The sequence below is a fragment of the Artemia sp. Qi Xiang Cuo genome, chromosome 2 (assembly GCF_049724085.1).
Source record: "Artemia sp. Qi Xiang Cuo chromosome 2, ASM4972408v1, whole genome shotgun sequence".
NCBI classification, from domain to species: Eukaryota; Metazoa; Arthropoda; class Branchiopoda; order Anostraca; family Artemiidae; genus Artemia; species Artemia sp. Qi Xiang Cuo.
Window position 1 is genome coordinate 46799033 of NC_142795.1, and position 22031 is coordinate 46821063.

The 22031-nt window shown below is 35.0% G+C and overlaps 2 protein-coding genes across 2 annotated transcripts in view; one reads left to right on the forward strand and one right to left on the reverse strand.

The window, feature by feature from the left end:
• LOC148955287 (myosin light chain kinase family member 4-like) overlaps positions 1–13402 on the forward strand; it is a 49244-nt gene extending 35842 nt beyond the window's left edge. The window contains exon 5 of the mRNA XM_089108127.1: positions 13199–13402. Coding sequence (XP_088964253.1) covers positions 13199–13402 — 204 coding nt within the window. The remainder of the gene's footprint in view (positions 1–13198) is intronic.
• Positions 1–22031, reverse strand: part of LOC148955285 (uncharacterized) — a 287431-nt gene that overhangs the window by 255599 nt on the left and 9801 nt on the right. The gene's annotated exons all lie outside the window — the stretch shown is intronic.

A 22031-nucleotide genomic window follows, 5' to 3' on the forward strand; every position in this document is an offset into this window, starting at 1 on the left:
CAAATTCACTTCACCCCACCCAAATATACCAATTCATGGTATATATTTGCACATTGTGGTGGGGATGGGGTTAAAGTTCCAACTTACCTGTATATTTAGAATTGCATCCTGAATCTAAATTTAACTTTTCTTTGCGTCAGAAATGAACTTTACCACCTCCCCCCCCTAATGAGTAAATATGTACCCTTGGGGTTGGGAGTTAAGTGAATCTACGCCAAAAGAAATTGGCGCATTTAGCAAGAATATAATAAAAGGCATCGAGTGGTTTGTTCACTTTAATCATAGGGCAATAATATGAACTCATCAATATTTACCAAAAAATGAGCAATATAGTGCCAAAAAGACAGGTATACTAAAAAAAATAGCATAATTATGCTTGAATTATGCGGGCCTATCTTAGGTTTGATAAGATTTTTGAAGACTCAAAATTTCAGTTGAGGGAGGGGGTAAACTGTGACCAGGTATGGATTATCCACATCATTTCGCTTGCTTAATATTGAGTAGGATTGAGTTTAAAACATCTTTGTCTTTGCCAAGATTTGCTTATGAACAAAGCTTGGCAGAAGTACAAGTGCTTATATCCTCAATTTTAAGCAAAGCTGATTGTAGAATAGGCTAATTACCCTTTTAACGTTCCCGAGAGCTTATACAGTAAGCAAGTAATCAAACAGTTCGTGGTAACGAACTGTAAGTAAGGAGCGACCCGGCTCAATGGTAACCGAAACTCTAGAAAACGGGTTTTTGATACCAATAGATACATCAAAAGAATCAAATTTCAATGCTGATTTCAAATATATGACTCATCAAGTTTAGTGCTACCCATCAAAAGTTCCGCGCCTGAGAAAATTTGGCTGATTTTCAAAAAAGAGGGAAAGACCCCCTAAAAGTTATAGAACCTTAATGAAAACCACACCATCAGATTCAGGGTATCCGAGAACCTTGTTGCAGAGATTTAAATCTCCTATCTGCAAAAATGTGGAATTTGGTATTTTTTTTTTTTTTGCCAGAAGTAAGATCACCGATGCGGGTTTATTTTTTTTATTTTTTTTCCAGGGGTGATCATATCGACCCAGTGGTCCTAGAATATCGCAGGAGGGTTCATTAGAACGGGAATTAAAGTTCTAGTGCCCTTTTTAAGGGACCAAAAAATAGAGAGCAACTAGGCCCCCTCCCACGCTCATTTTTTTCCCCAAAGTCACCCGATCAAAATTTTGAGATCGCCATTTTGTTCAGCATGGTCAAAAATATGATAAATATGTCTTTTAGGATGAATTAATCCCCCGAAGTCCCCAGGGGGAGGGCTAAAAGTTATGAGCTTTACCCAATGTTAACATATAGTATTGGTTATTGGGAAGTATACAGAAGTTTTCAGTAGGGTTTTTTTCTGGTAGTGGGGATGGGGGGGGGGGGGGTTATATTGGAGGATCTTTCCATGAAGGAAGTTTTCATGGGGGAAGGAAAATTGCCATGAAGGGGGCACCGAACTTGCCAGCATTATTTATTGGTTATTGGGAAGTATACAGACATTTTCAGGAAAGATTTTTTTTATGGAGGGGGGGCTAGAGGAGTGGGTTACTCTGGAGAATCTTTCCGTGGAGGATTTTTCTTTGGGGTAAGGGACATTTCTATGAAGGGGGCGCCGGATTTACAAGCATTATTTAAAAAACGATCAGAAAAAAGTTTTTTTCAACTGAAAGTAAGAAGCAACATTAGAACTTAAAACGAACAGAAATTATAACGTATGTGAGGGGGCTCTCCCCCAAGTCAATACCTCGCTCTTTACGCTACAGTTTTTTTAGTGCTTTCAAAAGAGCTATCTATTCTAATTAAACGGCCTTTGTGATTCTGGGGTTTGTGAATCAATTTTTTTTTAGCTTTTAACGTAAAGAGCGTGGTATTGACTAAGGGGAGAACTCCCTCATATACGTAATAAAATACACGTAATAAAAAAAAAACAATAAAAAAACAAGCGATACGGCTCAATAGTAATCGAAACTTTGAAAAACGGAATTTTAATGTCAATAAATATATCGAAAGAATTTGTTTATCATGTTGATCCTCAATATATAAATTTGGTTAAGTTTAATATTACTCATCAAAGGCTACGAGCCTGAGAAAATTTACCCAATTTTTTAAAGAGGGGGAAAATATCCCCTACAAGTGAAAGAATTTTAATGAAAATCACACCGTCATATTCAGCGTATCAGAAAACCCTATTACATAGGTTTCAAGCTCATATCTGCAAAAATCTTTGTATTTTTTGCCAGAAGAAAAATATACGAATATAGAAGTTAGTTACGTAAGTTAATTTGTATATTACGTCATAACCAAATTTAGAGACATCCGTTTAGAAAAAGAAAAGTAAAATTTTTATGCAAATTTTGTTTACTTATTCAATGACGGTGAGCCAAAATTAAAGCTGCATTAACTAAAAAACGATCAGAAATTAAATTAAATAAAAAACAAGTTTTATAAACTGAAAGTAAGGAGCGACATTACAACTTGAAACGAAGAGAAATCATTCCGTATATGAAAGGGACTGTCCCCTCCGCAACGCCTTGCTCTTTACGCTAAAGTTGTCTCACAACTTCAATTTTTAAAACAATAAAAAACTTTAGCGTAAAGAGCGACGCGTTGAGGAGGGGACAGCCCCTTTCATATACGGAATCATTTCTGTTCGTTTTAAGTTTTAATGTCGCTCCTTACTTTCAGTTTAAAAAACTTGTTTTTTTTATTTAATCCTGTACAAGAGAAAAGGAGAAAAGAGGTGCCTAGTATTTCTGTCCAAGCCTTTTTCCTTTTTTGCACATTTATTTCAGCTTCAGCCTTGTTTTTAACACTGTTAAAACACAGGAAGTTTTTTCAACTGAAAGTAAGGAGCAACATTAAAACTTAAAACCAACAGAAATTTATTTTGAAGAGGGTTGCCCCCTCCCCAACACCTCTCTCTTCACGCTAAAGTTTTTTAGTACTTTTAAAAAATTTTCTTATTGTTCTGCTTAAACAACTCTTGTGTTTCAAGAGTCTTTTTTAAAGAATTGGGACAAAACTCGAATTTTAGCGTAAAGAGTGAGGTGTTGAGCAGCAAGCAATCCCCTTCATATACGTTGTAATTTTGTTCAGTTGAAGTTTTAATGTTGCTCCTTACTTTCAGTTGAAAAAGTTTGTTTTTTTATTTAATTTCTGATTGTTTTTTAAAGGATACTTTTTAAAGGATGACTTAGCTTACTGTAAAATGTGTTATAAAGACATAATCGGATGTGTGGCAAACATGAGACGCCATCTTAGAACAAACTTCCTCAAGAGCAGGGTTCAGAACAATCAGACATAAAATGCTGCAGTATGAAGACCTTCCCAAAAAATTACATGCTGAGTCTATAATTGAAGCCAGCTTGAAGCTTACATTGTGGGTCGTCTTGAAAGGCATTTCCATTACAAAAATGGACAATTTAATCCCAGTCCTGAAAAAAGCTTTTGGAGACTCAGAACTTGTAAAAGCTTCAATCAGGGCAGAACTAAAACTACTAAAAAACTTGCCCCTGTAGAAAGAGATGTGCTTTTTTGTGAACTGAAGAAAGCTAGTATCTCTTTAATAGTTGACGAATCTACCGATAAATCTTGGCAGAAGGTCTTGGTCCCTATAGCAAAGTACAAAGACTCCAAAGATATAGTCCGAGAAGACTTTCTGGGGCTTTTGCCAGTAAGTCATGACAGTTCAGAAGGGCAAAAACATCTAATACTTGGAAAATTGGGAAACCTAAGAATACCTTTGCAAAATTTGATGTCGATTGCCTTTGACAATGCCAGTATTAACACTGGACATCAAAAAGTTCTTGGTGTACTGTTAAAGGAATATGTGCCAGATTTCCTTGTGCTAGGCTGTGCCAGCCATTTCCTTTCTCTCTGTTCTGCATATGCAGCTAAGAAGTTGCCAGATGGAATTGACCTTTTTATTCGTGACATAGTTGCATATGTGGCAAATAGCCCAAAAAGACAGGATGAACTAAGGATCTACCAAAATTTCTGTCATGTGGAAAAGCATAAGCTTTTGCAGAATTCAAGTAGGCGATGGCTCACCCTTGAAGCTTCCGTTGAACAGATCCTTGAGCAGTGGAACCCGCTCCTTTTATTCAACTATGGTTCAGTTAAAGATCTAAGCAATCAAAATAAACACCTGCAAATTTCAAGCAGAGTATTACCTTTTAAGCTAAAAAAAAAGATAATCATTATCTAACTTATTATTTAGAGCTTGATTTCCTAACTTTATTTTAAATACAATTAAAAATATAAAGGTGATATGTTTATCGATCGAAGGATAACTGATAATTATGTGTAAATGGCGTAAGAATCGTTAGAAAACTGAAAGGGGCTGCGCGCGCGGCGGCAGCCGCGCACGCGCAAATTTTTTGACTTGCACACGCTTTTAACAACTTGCACTCTTTTTTGGCCTTGATTTGCACTCTTTTTTGACACCGGCAGTTGGCAACCCTGGTACTTGGCCGAATACATTTCCTTTTTTTTAAGTTGTTAGCGGGCTTTGTTAAGCGAATGGGATATGTAATTAGTCAGCTTTACTTTCGATAACGGTTTGGTTTGTGAAGACTTTTTCTTATCACTTTTTTCAAATGGTCCTTAACTAATCAAATCTGTAGAAGAAGTTAATTTAAATCCGGTCATCAATTTTTGTTTTATTTTCCTATAGTTAACCTTGTGTAAAAGAAAAAAACTGTATTGTGTATTGTTTTATGCAAATACACTAGGGTAATAAATATACTATCTAACAAATTTTTTTCCAATCATACTTCACCTAATGATTATCTGTAGGCTGCTATCTGAATATCTTGCTTAGATCTAAACTGAAATAGAGAGCACCTTTGCAAATTTTATATTTTGTTCGCTAAATTCTTGAAACAAGTCATTCTAACAAATTCGATCAAACAGATTATTATATTATTGGTAGTTTAGAAAAAATTGTCATTCTTTGTGATATATTACTAAAGTTTACATTGAATTTAGAAAATTAAATTATGCATATTTTTGTCATAACAGGTAGGTAAAAAGTATAAGAAGTATGATTATATTGATAAAGACATCTTTTGCAGAGGAAAGCTACTAGAAATAGTTGCCCCTAAGCTTGGTAGTTCAAATAAGGCAAACCAACTACCAGGAAAATAGTTTAAAAAGAAAACAGTGCTTTTAACCATTATATGATTACAAATCATTCAGTAGGCTACAATCAAAGATCTATGGCAGGAGCATTAAGGAACTAACTAGTTATAGTGACTTTTCATCTCTGTGAATTGCTTCCAGTCAAAGCCTGCAGTCTTGATTTTATAAGAGACTAAAAGAAAATGTAGAAAAGAGACTGAAAACTATAAAACTCAAAGTAAAACGAAACTAGAAGAACTATTTGCCATAAAAAAGGAGAAAAGAAACTATACAAGATAAAAAAAGAATAAATATAGGAGGTAGAGTCACTTACCGTTGGAGTCGTTTGACTATGCTTCTTACATTTACAACCTACAATCTTACAAACCTATATATATATATATATATATATATATATATATATATATATATATATATATATATATATATATATATATATATATATATATATATATATATATATATATATATATATATATATATATATATATATATATTTTAGAACCCAGAAAGTATATTTGGAAATAATTGGAAATTTCCTGTGTTACTTTTAAGACTTGAATATGCAGTTTGTATCAATTTTTTTCGCCGCATCATCCTTTGATATAAACCTTTTCTAACCAGAAATAAAATAGACGGTTCAACGACAAAAAAAGGGATGATAAAATAATAATGGTTTTATTGCAGGTTTCTGGAAACAACAGTGCAGGTTAACAGTACTAATGATAGGTTTCCTTATTCTAATTTGTTTGACAAAGTTTCCCAATTTGTCCTTCAAACGAAAATTAGTGCATTTTGCGAAGAATGCAATTTACGGCGAACTAAATGGCATAATGGGATCAAAATAGCAAACTTCAAAGAAAACAATGCTATTCTGTGTGTAAAAATTTTTTTTTCTCGATGTGATACTAGATTCAAGAGGGTAATAAATAATGAAGGCTTAAATGGCTTCGGGATTTTAAACCCAGTCACAGCCTATGACTTTATTTTTATTTTTGATATGAGCTTTCATCGAAGGTTCAAACTAAAAGAGTCAAAAAGGGTCAAACTAAAAGACTGACGTTCTTAGGCAAGATGGGAAGAGGTAATAAGAGGGGATTTGAAGTAGGTTAGGACTTTTTAGGAGGACGTCAAGCGTAAATACGTAAATGGATTGGGGTAAATGGGGGGCGTTTGCAACTGTATTGACCTCTTACGCCTTGGTATTGCCATGAGCTGTTAGGAGTAAGTGTAGTAGTAGAGGCACTTGTATCAGAGGCACTTGTATGCAGTATCAGAGGCAAAGCTATAGCGTTGCCTATAGTAAAGGCCATACGGCCCCAATATTTTATTATTATTATTTTTTTCCCCGGAGGCACTTTACATGGAAGGGTTCGTCGGAGAAACTTACAGGGGGCTAATTCAAATGAAAATCGAGAGTTCTAGTGCCCTTTTTAAGGGTCAAAAGTGATTGGAGGGCAACTAGCCCCCCCCCACGCCCCACCTTCCCCCAAACACATCCAATCAAAATTTTTAGATAGCCATTTTGTTCAGCGTACTTGATTTCCAGATATAAATTATGTTTTTGAGAAGGAAACTCCCCCACGGCCTTCAGGGCAAGGGTTGTAAATTATGCCCTGGGGGCATATAAGGTTTTTATAGAATGCGTTGTCGTAGAAAGTTCAAAAAAGGCTCATTCGATTGGAAATTCAAAGAGCTAGTGCCCTTTTTAATAGTCGAAAGTGATAAGAGGGCAGCTAACCCCCCTCTCACACCCACCTTTTCCCCAAACACATCCAATCAAAATTTCATATAGCCATTTGATTCAACGTAGTTTTAAGTACTGGAAATTAGGTCTTTGAGGATAACCCCCCCCCCCCACAATCATGCAACCCTTACCCCCTCAGGGCAAGGGTTGTAAGTTATGCCCTGGGGGCATATAAGGTTTTGTATAGACAGCGTTGTCGTAGAAACTTCAGAAAGGGATCATTCGATTTCAAATTTAAATGGCTAGTTCCTTTTTTAATAGTCGAAAGTGATTCTAAGGCAACTGACACCCCTTCCATGCCCACCATTTCCCCAAACACATCCAATCAAAATTTGGCACATCCAATCAAAATTTGGATATAGCCATTTTGTTTAAAGTAGTTGAAAAGTCTGGAAATTATATGTTTGAGCAGGACACTCCCCCAAAATCTTCAGGGGCAAGGGTTATAAGTTATGCCCTGGGGGCATATATTGTTCTTATGGAAGGAATGCTCATATAAACTTCAGAGAGGTCTCATTTGATTGGAAAGTTTTAGTTCAATTTTTAAGAGTCAAAAGATATTGGAGAGCAGCCAGCTTCCTCCCCCCCCCCAAACCTCTTTTTCCCAAATACATCCGATAAAATTTTGAGATAACTATTTTGTTAAAAGTAGTTTATACATCATGTAAGAAAACTTCCGGGGTCGAAATAACCCCCTAGGGCTCGGGAGCAGGCGTTGTAAGTTTTGCCCTGGGGGCATATATGGGTCTTATGGAAGATATACTCGTATAAACTTCAATGAGGGTTCATTTGATTGGAAAGTGAAAGTTTTAGTTCACTTTTTAAGTGTTAAAAGAAATTGGAGGGCACCTAGCCCCCCCCTACTGCACACCCTTTTTTCCTCAAACCCATCCGATAAGAACTTTGAGATAGCTTTTTTTAAATAGTTCAAAGACCATACAACAAAAACTCCGGGGTCGACACAGCCCCCCTGGGCCCGAGGGCAGGTGTTGTAAGGTGTTGTAAGTTATGCATATATTCCCTGGGGGAATATATGGTTCTTATTGAAGAGAAGCTCGTAAAAAATCTAGAGATGGCTCATTTGATTTTAAATCGGAAGTTCTAGATCAGTTTTTTAGAGTCAAAAGAGATTGGAGGGCAACTAGCCCCCCCCCCCCCACACGCCCCCTTTTCCCCAAATGCATCCAATAAAAATTTTGAGATAGCCATTAAGTTACAAATTGCTCAAAAGTCAGATAACAAAAACTCAGGTGTCGTCACAACCCCCCAGGGCCCAGGGGTAGGCGTTGTAAGTTATGCCCTGGGGCATATATGGATCGTATGAAAGAGATGCTCGTATAAACTTCAGAGAGGGCTCATTTGATTGAAAATTGAAAGTTCGAGCTCACTTTTTAATAGTCAAAACAGATCCGAGGGCAGCTAGCCCCCCCCCCCTCTCCCCACGCCTTCTTTTTCCATACCCATCAGACGAAAATTTTGAGATATACATTTTGTTCAAAATAGTTCAAAGGTCGGATAAAAAAAAATCCGGTGTCAATACAACCCCCCAGGGCCCAGGGGAAGGCGTTCGAAGTTATGCCCTAAGGTCATGTATGGTTCTTAAGAAAAGGGATTCTCGTATAAACTTCATAGAGGGCTCATTTGATTGGAAATTGAAAGTTCAAGTTCTTTTTTTAAGAATCAAGAGAGTTAAGGGCAACTAGCCCCCCCCCCCCCCAACGCTGTTTTTTCAAAAAACCCATCCGCTACAAATTTTTAGATGGACAGTTTTTTGGAAATTTTTCAAAAATTAGATAACAAAAACTCCCCCCAGGGCCCGGGGGATAAGCGTTGTAAGTGTTGTCCTGGGGGTGTATATGGTTCTTATGAAAGGGATGCTCGTATAAACTTCAAAGAGGGCTCATTTGATTGGAAACTGAAAGTTCTAGCTCAATTCTGAAGAGTCAAAAGATATCCGAGTTCAACTAGCCCCCCCCCCCCCCCACACACACCCTTTTTTCCCTAGGCCCATGCGATAAAATTATTATAATAGCCATTTCATTAAAAATAATTCAAAGGTCAGACAAGAAAATTCCTGTGTCGACGGAACCCGCCAGGGCCCGGAGGCAGGCGTTATGAGTATGCTCTAGGGGCATATATAGTTTTTATGGAAAAAATGCTCGTATAAACTTCGGAGAGGGCTCATTTGATTGGAAATTAAAAGTTCTTGTTCACTTTTTAAGAGTCAAAAGAGATCAGAGGGCAACTAGCCTCCCGCTCCTCCTCCACGCCCTATATGCATCAGATAAAAATTTTGAGATAGACATTTTTTTAAAAATAGTTCAAAGTTCAGATAACAAAAACTCCGGTGTCAACACAACCCCCCAGGGCCCGTGGGTAGGCATTCTAAGTTATGCCCTGGGGGCAAATATGGTTGTTATGGAAGGGATGCTCGTATAAACTTCATAGAGGGCTCATTTGATTAGAGATTGAATGTTGAAATTCACTTTTGAAGAGTCAAAAGTGATTGGAGAGCAGCTAGCCTCCCCCCACACTCCATTAATTTTTTCCCCGAGGCACTTCATATAGAATGGGTCGTCGTATAAACATCAAAGGGGGCTCATTCGATTTGAAATCGAGAGTTCTAGTGACCTTTTTAAGAGTGGAAAGTGATCGGAGGACAACTGGCCCCCAAGCCCTTTTTCCCAAATACATCTGATAAAAATTTGAGATAGCCATTTTGTTAAAAATATTTCAAAGATCACATAACAAAAATTCTTTTACGTATGGCCATTTCGTTGAAAATAGTTCAAAGGTCAGATAAGAAAAACTCCTGTGTAGACACAACCCCCCCCCAGTGGCCGGGGCAGGCATTGTAAGTATTGCTCTGAGGGCATATATGGTTCTTATGGAAGGTATGCTCGTATAAACTTTGGAGGGTTCATATGATTGGAAATTGACAGTTCTCTTCCACTTCTTAAGAGTCAAAAGAGATCGGAGGGCAACTAGCCCCCTCTCCAAGCCCCATTTTCCTCAAACCCATCCGATAAGAACTTTGAGAGAGCCATTTTTTTCAGAATAGTTCAAAGGTCAGATAAAAAAACTCCGGTGTCGACACATCCCCCTCGGGCCAGGGGGCAGGCATTGTAAGGTATGTTCTAGGGTAGTATGTGGCTCTTATGAAAGGGATACTCATATAAACTTCCGAGAGGGCTCATTTGAATTGAAACTAAAAGTTGTAGTTCATTTTCTCAGAGTGAAAAAAGATCGGAGGGCAACTAGCCCCTTCCGCCCTCCACGTCTTTGGGTGTAACGGATGGATAAACCCATCCAATAAAAATTTTAGGTGACACTTTTCTTAAAAATAGTTCAACCATCAGATATTAAAACTCCAGGACCGACACAACCCCCCAGGGCCCAGGGACAGCCGTTGTAAGTTATACTCTGGGGATGTATATGGTTCTTATAGAAGGGATACTCGCATAAACTTCAGAGAGTGTTCATTTGATTGAAAATAGAAAGTTTTAGTTCACTTTAAAGAGTCAAAAGAGACCGAAGCTTAATTAGTCCCCACACGCCCTTTTCCCCCAAACCCATCCGATAAAAATTTTGAGATATCAATTTTGTTAAAAATAGTTCAAAAATCAGATAATAAGAAATCCGAGGTTGACACAAGCCTACTTTTTTCTTTTGGTGTTGTTACTCTGATACTAGTTTCGATATTTTGATGAATATCTTATTTTTTTTTAAGATTCGTTTTGAGATAAGGAATTTTTAACAACTTGAAACTTTTTGCAATCAAAAACGAACAAAAACTAATCAAAAAAACTTCCCGGAAAATAATTTTTTAATTGAAAATTAAAGCCAATTTTAAAATTTAGCTCGTCAGATACAGAAACATCTTGAAATTCAAACTCAAAAAGACAAGAAAATAATATTAAATAACAAATTAAAAAAACAACTAAAATAAGCTCAATAAACAATTATATCAATAACATACAACAAGTAATAATATAAATTAATAAACAGATCTTAAAGCGAGTAATGCTTAGATTGAGTATGAATATCAAGCTGTAGACAAAAAAAAAAAATTTCCTACTGAAGTATAAATGAAACTTAAAACGAACAAAAATTAAATAAACAATCAATGCAAACAAACATACAATTCATTTATTAATGTCAATTAATAAATAAATCTTAAAACGAGTTAAATTTAAATTGAATATGCAAATCAAGCTTGAAACGAACAAAAATCTCTGCAAACAAGAGTTTGGGTATGACCTCCTTCTCTCACTGTAGAAGTCTAGAACCTACTGCGTCATTGGCGCTTTACTAAAAACCAATTTATGACAAATATTTTCTTTTGTACTTAATATTGAAAATAAACATTAAAATTATAGTAACATTTTGAACTGATGAGCTTTCAGCAATTAATATTATTATACATCAAATATTCATTATTTTAATTTATTAGCTTTTTTTAAAGTTGTTAAAGACGAATATAGTTTCACTACAAACAAGTGTTTGGATACTGCCTCCTTTCCTAGTTGTAAATAAAAACCAAAAGCCTACGGCGTCATTGGCGTTTAACTGAAAACGAATTATATTACAAATATTTTCTTTTCCAGTACTTACATCATTGAAAATAAAAATACAAGTACAGAGAAATAAATTCTTGAACTGATGGATCTTTCAACAATTAATATCATTATACATCAGATATTCAATTTGATGTTGTTTATACTTTCAAAGACTATTCAACACGCATATAATTTTTTTTTTTTTTTTTTTTTACATATATATTATACAATACTGTAATCTAGTCAAAATGTAACATAGAGTAAAAGAAAAATAAAAAAAACTCCAAACCATAGCGACCTAAAATAGGCTGGTCGAACATCTTCGAAATTGGGAATGACAGCCATAAAATTGGAGTACATAACGTGTTAACCGACTCATTATTTGTGCTAGATGGATCTGATTAAACGCTGGGAAACGAAAATCCGCAAACAGCTCATTACCCCTAACATAACGGGGTAGTTTATGAAGAAAATATAGATTGTCAGTGTGTGCTATTTTAAGATGATATAGACCATGAAACGCAGGGTTAAAAACTAGAGGCGATCCAAAAATATTAGTAAGAATAAGAACAAAAAGGAAAGATCCTGGCGGCAACTCAGTAATGACTTAACCGAGGTAGCGACATATTGCTACTAAGATAGACAGACCTTAACGATCAATGAATTTGAACATCATCAAGCAAATGCTCATTAAAAAGGAAACTAAGGTAACGGAATTCCTAACAAAGCACAGATCATTACGTCACAAATCTGACTATTAGCCTAGGATAACAAGCGTCCGATACTACCTTGAACGAAAACATACACACTCAAACTTTATGGAGTTTTACGTAACATCATGATCGGCAATATTACTCTCATGAATGTTGGACAGCATAATAAGCGTAACAGGCATCAGGCATCACTATAAATTAGGCTTATTTACAGAGATCAAATATGGCAGCCAAGTCAACTCGAACTGAGACACATATTCGGAATGTCAAAACGTACAGAAAAAAGAAGAGCAGACAACTTACCTTCCTGGAAAAACACCTTTCACTGAAAGAAAAGGTGAACTAATCTTAGAACCACAACAAATCTTGAAACACTGCCTTGTAAACCAAGAAGAAAGGAGTCACTTATTTTTTAACAGCGGCTGACTTAAATTGTTTATTGCTGTGATACAGACAAAAATGAAGAAGAAAAAACAAACAAAAATAATACAAATAACAATCTTCCACGAAGACAATGAAATTAATTAAAAATTTCTGATCATGTTTTTGAAATATTCGAGCATTGTTTGTTAGTTTCATATACTCGTATTAAACTCCATAGACTATTTTCGGTACTGGTGCATTATATACAACACATCGCTATAGACTGTACAAGGAAATACTAATGGAAACCCGTCAATCGGGTATTTGCAAGAGATAAATGGATTGCAAAGCGTGATTGGTTATTGCGGTTACAATATTTAAACTGTTGTATTTTGGCATTTAGGGGGGGGGGAAGTTACCTAGGTTAGGTTAGGATAGGTTACGTATTTAATATATGCTATGCTTTACCCCCTCTTCCCCCCCTAACGTGCAAATATAGCCCAAATTTGTTGCTAAACTATTATATGTTCATCCTATTTTATTTTATTTCATTAGCATTAACCAAACTTGACTTCTTTCGTGTGTTGGATATAATGCACAAGCACCCTATTTTCATTATTGGTTCTGATTCTATTTATACTGTTTAGCCAGAAAATATACTGTGCTTGTCACAGGCTGGAAATCGCATAAAGCTTATCGATTTTGGACTAGCTAGAAGATTCGACGCCAAAAAGAAGCTTCAAGTGCTTTTTGGGACACCTGAATTCGTTGCACCAGAAGTTGTAAACTTTGAACAGATTGGGTTTGCAACAGATATGTGGTCAATTGGAGTCATCGCCTACGTTCTGTAAGTTTCTAATTGTTAACCATATCCCGCATAATAAGTATTCCTCCTTTTTTTTTCTTTTTTTCTTTTTTTTTTTTTTTTTTTTTTCTTTTTTGTTTTTTTTTTTTAACGAGATTGCTCTTACATCGAAACGGTAATTTGTATCACATTGAAAAATTCAGCTCCTTATCTTACAAATTTTATACCAAGAAAACAGCCATATTTGGAATCAACATAGAAAGGAGTTTGATATGTTTATATGTTTTTTATATGTTTATTGTTTACTGACATGTTTATTTTTATCAAAATTTTGTTCTTTGAGATTCGTTGGCTATCGATGCAAATATTTTTTTTACTTAGTTAGTGAGGTAAAGTTATTGAGTTGTAGTTATTATACCTTATGGAGTTATATACTTTAGTTATATATAGTATGGTTATACTACATATGCAGATATGCAGTGTATGTAAGCACATGTAATATATACAATGTATGCATGGTTATAATTTAGGAATATGCAGTTATTATATTTTGTGTAGTTATGTACAATAAATATATGTGTTATGTAAAATAATCGCCCTGTTGCAGTCTTTCTTCGTAACAAATTGAGCAGTAACGTGACAACTATTTAGTAGTTACCTAAAAATAACTTATAAAACATTATATATCTAGGTTAGTGAACAAGCTTTATGGCTCCTTCATGAGGATGCTTAATAAAAATGGTGGTTTTATTTTTCTTATAGTTCTTTATAGCCATTCCTTCCAATATTTCGTTTTTGCCTGTAGACTCTTTAGTGTAGTTTAAATTATTGAATATTGCTAATTTGATAAAGTAGTTCATGGTAACAAACTATAAGCAAAAAATGATGTGTCGATAGTGAATGAAACTCTAAAGACTAAAATGTAAATAAAAAAAAAACATATCAAGGGATACTTCTTTTTGTAACTATTATATGATATTTAAAATTATAATCAAACATATAAAATAAAATAAATTAATAACTCATTTACGAGCCTTGTAAAATTTGCGAAATTTTGGAAAAAGAAGAAAAAACCCTACTGGGATAAAATCTTGATGATAATTGGACCATCTTTCAACATGTTCAAGAGCCCAATTGCGAAGGTTTCAAGCTCATATGTCCAAAAATTCAGAACTTTATTTTTTTTTTTGGTAACGAAAGTTACAGTGTCTATGCATTTTTTTTTTTTTTTTGTTATTTTTTTTAGGGATGGTCAATTCAAAGTAGCTCTCGTAGAATAACGATAGAAAACCCTGGTGCACACTAACATTTATTGACCGAAAAGTGGGCTATCAAGCAACAATTTTAAGATTGCCAATCTGCTTAGAACTATCAAAAAACAGAAGGATATCCTCCCCATTTCATAGGTCATATTGATGCATGATGATGCAGTTATCCCTAACCATACAAAGTCAATACAAAAAAAAAAAAAAAAAATGCTTTATGCCCTGTAGAACGCATGTGCAGTGTTAGTAAGGGTTTTACTTTATTAAATTATCAATCCAACAACACTTGGGGAAGAAAGAAGTTAATGGGTAATTTTGTAAGAAACGGCAGGCTTCAGCCCTCTAAAAGGGATTTTTAAACCCAAATTTCCGGATTTTTCTGAAAGAGGTCCTTCCAATCAATATGGAGAAAGGATTGAACCTCCAGAATGCTGTATTAGCTTAAACATGTATTATGGATGCTGAGAGGAGAATAGCTCCATGATAATTGCTTGTGTTTAAAGTGAAGTGCGTTTAGTGTGTTTAATGTGAAAGATTACATTTATTTGATATTATTAGGCAACTGGGGAAATTTCCTTGGATAAGTATGAAGCACGTTGGAAATTGTTGGGCATTGTCAACTAGTTTTGGTCTAATTATAATTATGTCAGTAAAATGCTCACTTTTTACTACTTTCTATTATTTTGTTTCTTGGAATGGTCCAGCATTTTTCTTTATAATAAGTATTTTGTCTTACGTTCACGTGTACAAGCACAGAAGGCCACGGGGACATTTCAAAAAAGCAATATTTCCCAATTTCTACCCCCTCCCCCTTTAAAAATTATCTAAACTTCAAGATATAAAAAGCATTTTGGTATTGCAGGCTCCTTTGAAGATATCTTAAGGGACATCTTTTTCAGGGATGGTTTTCATTTTGGAGCATTCTTATGAAGAAGTTAAACTTTAACATAAGGGCTGGGGATGGCGGGGGTGGTGACTTCCATCATATTAAGAATAAAAGAAATATAATGCTAAAAATAACAGAAATAAAATAAAGAAAAGGATTTTTTTTTAAATTTCAGTAAAATCAATACTAACCAAGAGTAATTACACTATTTAATAGAGGGACTGATACCCCCTCAACTTCTCAGTCAAAGCTAGGGTGATCTTTTTCCTCTGTGCTTCTAGAATGAGTGCTCTTACATAAAAGCAACGTTATAAAAGGTGAAAATTTCCATCAAATTGCTGTAAGAACAAAAGAGCCTAACATTTCAGGTTTGCGTTAAGGGGTTTGTCAAAATTATTCTTCTTTAACAAGATATTTTCCGCTAAAACAGTGCATTTCTACAATTACTATTTCAGATTTAGGAGATGGTCTGCAAATATTAACTTCATCCCCCTAGTTACAATGATGGTTGTAGTCCTATTCATATTTTATTTTATTAATTCTTATTTTGTCAACATTTTGTTATTTACATCAATATCAGTCTTTTGGTACCTCGTTGGTTTTGCTTTGAAAGCATCCAGCTGTTCTTTAGCTTACATTTCTGTTGAGGATGTCCACAGAAAATATGTGATATTTGTCTTTCAAATTTCTTTTTGGCGTTTCCTCAATCCAGCAGGATTTTTTTTTTCAAAGGAATTCCTTAGATTTTGAACTTCCGGGACCAGTTTTGACGTAAACTAAACATAAATAGCTCATGGTATAACGAACTACTAAAACAAAGTAAAACGAAGTAAAAAGTGAATCGTGCTCGTACTAAAAGAACCTTTGGAAAGGAGGGTTTTAATAGCAAAATATCAAACCGTTTGTGGTAACTAGCTGTAAGTAATGAGACATCGGCCAAATAGTAACGAAAAATCTAAGAAAAGGAATTTCTATAGCAATCAACTCATCAAGAAAGTGTATTTTTGCGCTGAATCCAAATAAATAAAATTCATCAGATTTAATGATACCCATCGAAAGGTACTTGCCTCAGAAAATTTGCCCGGTTTTCAAAAAGAGGCAAAAAACAAAAAGTCTAGCCATCTTACTGAAAATCAAATCGTCAGACTCAGCATATACAGAGAACCGTACTGTAGATATTTTAAGCTTCTATTTACGAATTAAATAAAAAAACTAGTTTTTTTAACAGAAAGTAAGGAGTGACATTAAAACTTAAAACGAACAGAAATTATTCCATATGTGAAAGTGCCGCCTCAACGCCTCACTATTTACGCTAAAGTTTTTTAGTGTTTTATAAAATAGAGTTGTGAGAAAAAGTCAAACTGTAGCGTAAAGAGCAAGGTTTTGAGGAGAGTAAAGCCCCTTTCATATACGGAATAATTTCTGTTCGTTTTAAGTTTTAATGTCGCTCCTTACTTTCGCTTAAAAAAAATTGTTTTTTTTTAATTTAATTTCTGAACGTTTTTGAATTAATACAGGTTTTAATTTTGGCTGACCGTACATGAATAATTAAAACAGAATTTTCATATTAATTTTACTTTTTTTGTCTAAATGGCTTTCTCGAAAATTGTTTAATTTTATTTACGAACGTTTTTATTGGTAATAAATATACGTAACTTACGAATTAACTTACGTAACGAAGTTCTATGATAGTAGAGATGCTCGTCTGGATTTGATGGGGCCCCCGGACCAAACAGGTTTTTCTGGAAAGTTTCAAAGTTCACTGCCTTTTTTGTTATAATCTCAAAAAAAAAACCAGCCCGTCTTGTTTTAAGAGCAGGAATTACGCAGTTTCAAAGTTCATTTTTGATCTGGTTAAGTGGGATATAATATGGTTTGGTTTGCTATTGAGATAGGAATCAAGCGATTTATTTCTTTGTCATGAGATTTACGTAATTAATTACACCTGTATTATAAAACCAGCATGTCTTGTTTCGTTGTAATTCAATTATTTTTTGTATATACCCAAAGTGGTAATGAGATATTCGAGCATTTGCAAAAAAGGGGTAATTAATGTTGAAAAGGGGTAATTACTTCTTTCGTTTACGAGATTTGCGAATTTTTTGCGAAAAGATCTCAGTTACATACGGATTCAGTTACACGGGGATTAGTTAAATGAGGTCAAGTTGCATGGGGGGTTCAATAGCACGAGGGGTTGCAATTATTTTTTGTATAGACAAAAAGGGGTAAAGAGATATGCGAGAATGTGCAAAAAAGGGGTAATTAATGTTGAAAAGGGTAAGTACTTCTTTAGTTTACGAGATTTGCGAATTTTTTGCGAAAAGATCTCAGTTACATACGGATTCAGTTACACGGGGAGTAGTTAAATGAGGTCAAGTTGCATGGGGGGTTCAATAGCACGAGGGGTTCAGTTGCATGGAGGAGTTCAGAAGCTTGGGATTCAGTTACATGGGGTCGATGGTCGTTATAATACACAAGTTCTATTTGAACAGTGTTGTGAGATCCCCTATCACACCCTCAAAGGACTCCGATACCACCCAAACCAACCCCGGTATTATCGAAGTTACTCTGTGGTCGTTTCATCTTTGGTATTATTTGATTAATTGACTGTTTGATAAATGACAATAACGTTTTATAGATTTTTTTTACGTGAAATACTCAAGTTTCTTTTCTTAGTTTTGAAAAAATTTTGGAAGAAACTAAATTTCATTTGGGGTGGGGGGGGAGGGGAGGAGGGGGCAAAATGAGGTCTAGGGTGAAAATGTGGTCTGAGAGAGGCAGTGGCCCCCTCTGTCCCATATGAAATTACGCTCCTCAACCCAGCCCCTTGCCACTTACTGACAGGGGTGAATCCGGGGAGAGGGTTAAAAGTTCAAGTGCCCTGTTTAAGCGACCAAAAAAACTGAAGGGGCAACTAAGCTCCATTCAATGCTCAATTTCCCCAAAGTTATAGGGGTCGTGTGTGTCTCTTTGGGCTATGTGTATCTCTTTGGGAGCGTTTGAATCTTTTGGTTACTAAAGTATTATATTTTTATCATGTTTTAGGATATTCGATTATGATTAACTTAACTTCATTCCTTGAGTGTTGTCGGGAGTAACACGTAAGTACCAAATTTTGAGTTCATTGCAAGGGATTTTCCACAATGAGAATTCCCACCCAACCCAAACCGGGTATTATCGAAGTTAATCGGTGATCGTTTCAGAGTTTGTATTATTTTATTAAATTACTGTTTTATAAATGACAAAAAAGGTTTATACATTTTTTTTAAGTTAAATACTCTAGTTTATTTTATTATTTTTGAAAACATTTTGGAAGAAAATAAATTTCAGTTGGGGTGGGGGGGGGGGGAGGGGGGCAAACTGAGGTCTGGGGTGAAAATTTGGTCTGAGAGAGGCAGTTGTCCCCTCTGTCCCATAGGAAATTACGCTCCTCAACCCAGCCCCTTGCCACTTACTGACAGGGGTGAATCCGGGGAGAGGGTTAAAAGTTCAAGTGCCCTGTTTAAGCGACAAAAAAACTGAAGGGGCAACTAAGCTCCATTCAATGCTCAATGTCCCCAAAGTTATAGGGGTCGTTTGGGTCTCTTTGGGCTATGTGTATCTCTTTGGGAGCGTTTGAATCTTTTGGTTACTAAAGTATTATATTTTTATCATGTTTTAGGATATTCGATTAGGATTAACTTAACTTCATTCCTTGAGTGTTGTCGGGAGTAACATGTAAGTACCAAATTTTGAGTTCACTGCAGGGGATTTTACACAAGGAGAATTTTCCATGGGGAGGGAATTTTCCAGGAGGTGAATTGCTACAAGTTTCGTCCACTAGCCTGAACGGTGGAAATTCAATAGCTCAGAATTGAGGTCTTAGTCCACCAGCCTGAACGGTGGACATTCACTAGCTCAGAATTGGAGTCTTAGTCCACCAGCCTGAATGGTTGAAATTCACTAGCTCAGAATTGAGGTCCTAGTCAGTGTTAAGATTGGAGCGTTGGGGTCTGACTATCAAGGCTTTTATTTGTCAAGACCTGAATGCTAAGCGATGGACATGAACTCGATTGGGAACCCATTGTGAAAATGGAAAAAAACAAAAATATATTGTTGGTATGTGTGTAGAGCATGGCATGGTTACCGCTAGGGCAACAGTCTAACCGTTAACGGTTTTAGATATCTGTGAATAAGTTCTAAAGCGAGAGTGGAAGTTGGGACAAAGTTCTAGTGCCCTGTTTAAGCGACCAAAAAACTGAAGGGGCAACTAAGCTCCATTCAATGCTCAATTTCCCCAAAGTTATAGGGGTCGTGTGTGTCTCTTTGGGCCATGTGTATCTCTTTGGGAACGTTTGAATATTTTTGTTACTAAAGTATTATATTTTTATCATGTCTTAGGATATTCGATTAGGATTAACTTAACTTCAGTCCCTGAGTCTTGTCGAGGGGTAACAATTAAGTACCAAAATTTGATGTAAACGAAGGGGATTTTAAACAAGGAGAATTTTCCATGGGGAGGGACTATTCCAGGAGGTGAATTGCTACAAGTGTCGTCCACTAGCCTGAACGGTGGAAATTCAATAGCTCAGAATTGGGGTCTTAGTCCACTAGCCTGAACGGTGGAAATTCAATAGCTCAGAATTGGGGTCTTAGTCCACCAACCAGACTGGTTGAAAGTCTCGAGCTCAGTGAGCGATTGAATCTTTTGGTTACTACAGTATTATAATTTTATCCATTTATATGATATCCAATTAGGTTTAAATTAAATTCAGTCCTTGAGTTTTGCCGGGGGGGTAACACGTAAGTACCAAATTTTGAGTTAAATGCAGTGGATTTTCCACAAGGAGAATTTTCCCTGTGGAGGGACTTTTCCAGGAGTTGAATTGATACAAGTTTCGTCCACGAGCCTGAACGGTGGAAATTCAATTGCTCAGAATTGGGGTCTTAGTCCACCAGCCTGAACGATGGAAATTCATTTTCTTTCGTTAAAATGCAAGAGTTTGAATATTTCAGTAGTGTTTGGTTGTGGTTTACATTGTAACAGTTACATTTTTTTTATTTTTAAATGTTAATTAATTTATTAAGTATATTATAAGCAATTTTTTTTATTTGGAATTTGTTGTTGTATTTTGTTTAAATTGTCAATTTTAAATTATAGTTAGTTTTCAATTCTCTTTTTGAATTTCTTTCGTTGAAATTCTAGAGTTTAAATATTTGAGTAGTGTTTGGTTGTGGTTTACAGTGTCACCGATACATTTTCGTGAATTATCAAATTTCATTTATATTGTATTTGGTTGTATAGCTATATATTTAATTTACGTGTTTTGTTTGGTTGTGGTTTACCTTGTAACAATTTGAAAACCATATTTTATCTAAGTTCATTTTTGAATTACTTTCGCTTTACAGCAAAAGATTGAATGTTTAAGTAGTGTTTGGTTGTGGTTTACCTTGTCACAGTTACATTTTCTTGTTTTTTCAAAGTTCATTTGGAGTTTCTTTCGTTTAAATTCAAGAGTTGGAATATTTCAGTACTGTTTGGTTGTGTTTTACCTTTTCAAAATTACATTTTATTGATTTTTCAAATTTCATTTTGTATTTTATTTCGTTGAAATGAAAGAGTTGGAATATTTCAGTAGTGTTTGGTTGTGGTTTACCTTGTCACAGGTACATTTTCTAGATTTTTCAAAGTTAATTTTTAATTTATTTCTTTGAAATGGAAGAGTTGGAATATTTCAGTAGTGTTTGGTTGTGGTTTACCTTGTCACAGTTACATTTTCTTGATTTTTTAAATGTTCATTTTTAATTTATTTCGATGAAATGCAAGAGTTGGAATAGTTCAGTAGTGTTTGGTTGTGGTTTACCTTGTCACAGTTACATTTTCTTGATTTTTCAAAGTTCATTTTGAATTTCTTTCGTTGAAATGCAAGACTTGGAATATATCATTTGCGTTTGGGGGTTTTTTACAGTTTAACAGATAATTTTTATTTATTTTTCAGAGTTTTTTTTGAATTTCTTACACTGATGTGCAAGAGTTGGAATATTTCAGTAGTGTTTGGTTGTGGTTTACCCTGTCACAGTTACATTTTCTTGATTTTTCAAAGTTCATGTTTAATTTCAGTAGTGTTTGGTTGTGGTTTACCATGTCACAGTTACATTTTCTTGATTTTTCAAAGTTCATTTTTAATTTCTTAAGATGAAAAGAAAGAGTTTGAATAATTCAGTATAGGTTGGTTTAGTTTTAAATTTTCAAATTTACAGATTCTATATTTTTAAAAGATCATTTTTATTGTCGAGCGCAGTTAATAATTTTATTGTTATTTAGAGTATTTTTTGGCTTTGGTGTACCCTGTCTGGATTTCATCATCTCGAATTTTAAAGCTCTTTGCTTATTTTTATTTCTTAAATGCAGGAGCTGTAAATTTGAACTAGTGTTTGGTTGTAGTGTAACTTTTAAAAGATAAATTTTAATGATTTTTCAAAGTTCATTTTGAATTTCTTTCGCTGAAATGCGAGATTTGGAATACTTCAGTGTCACAGTTACA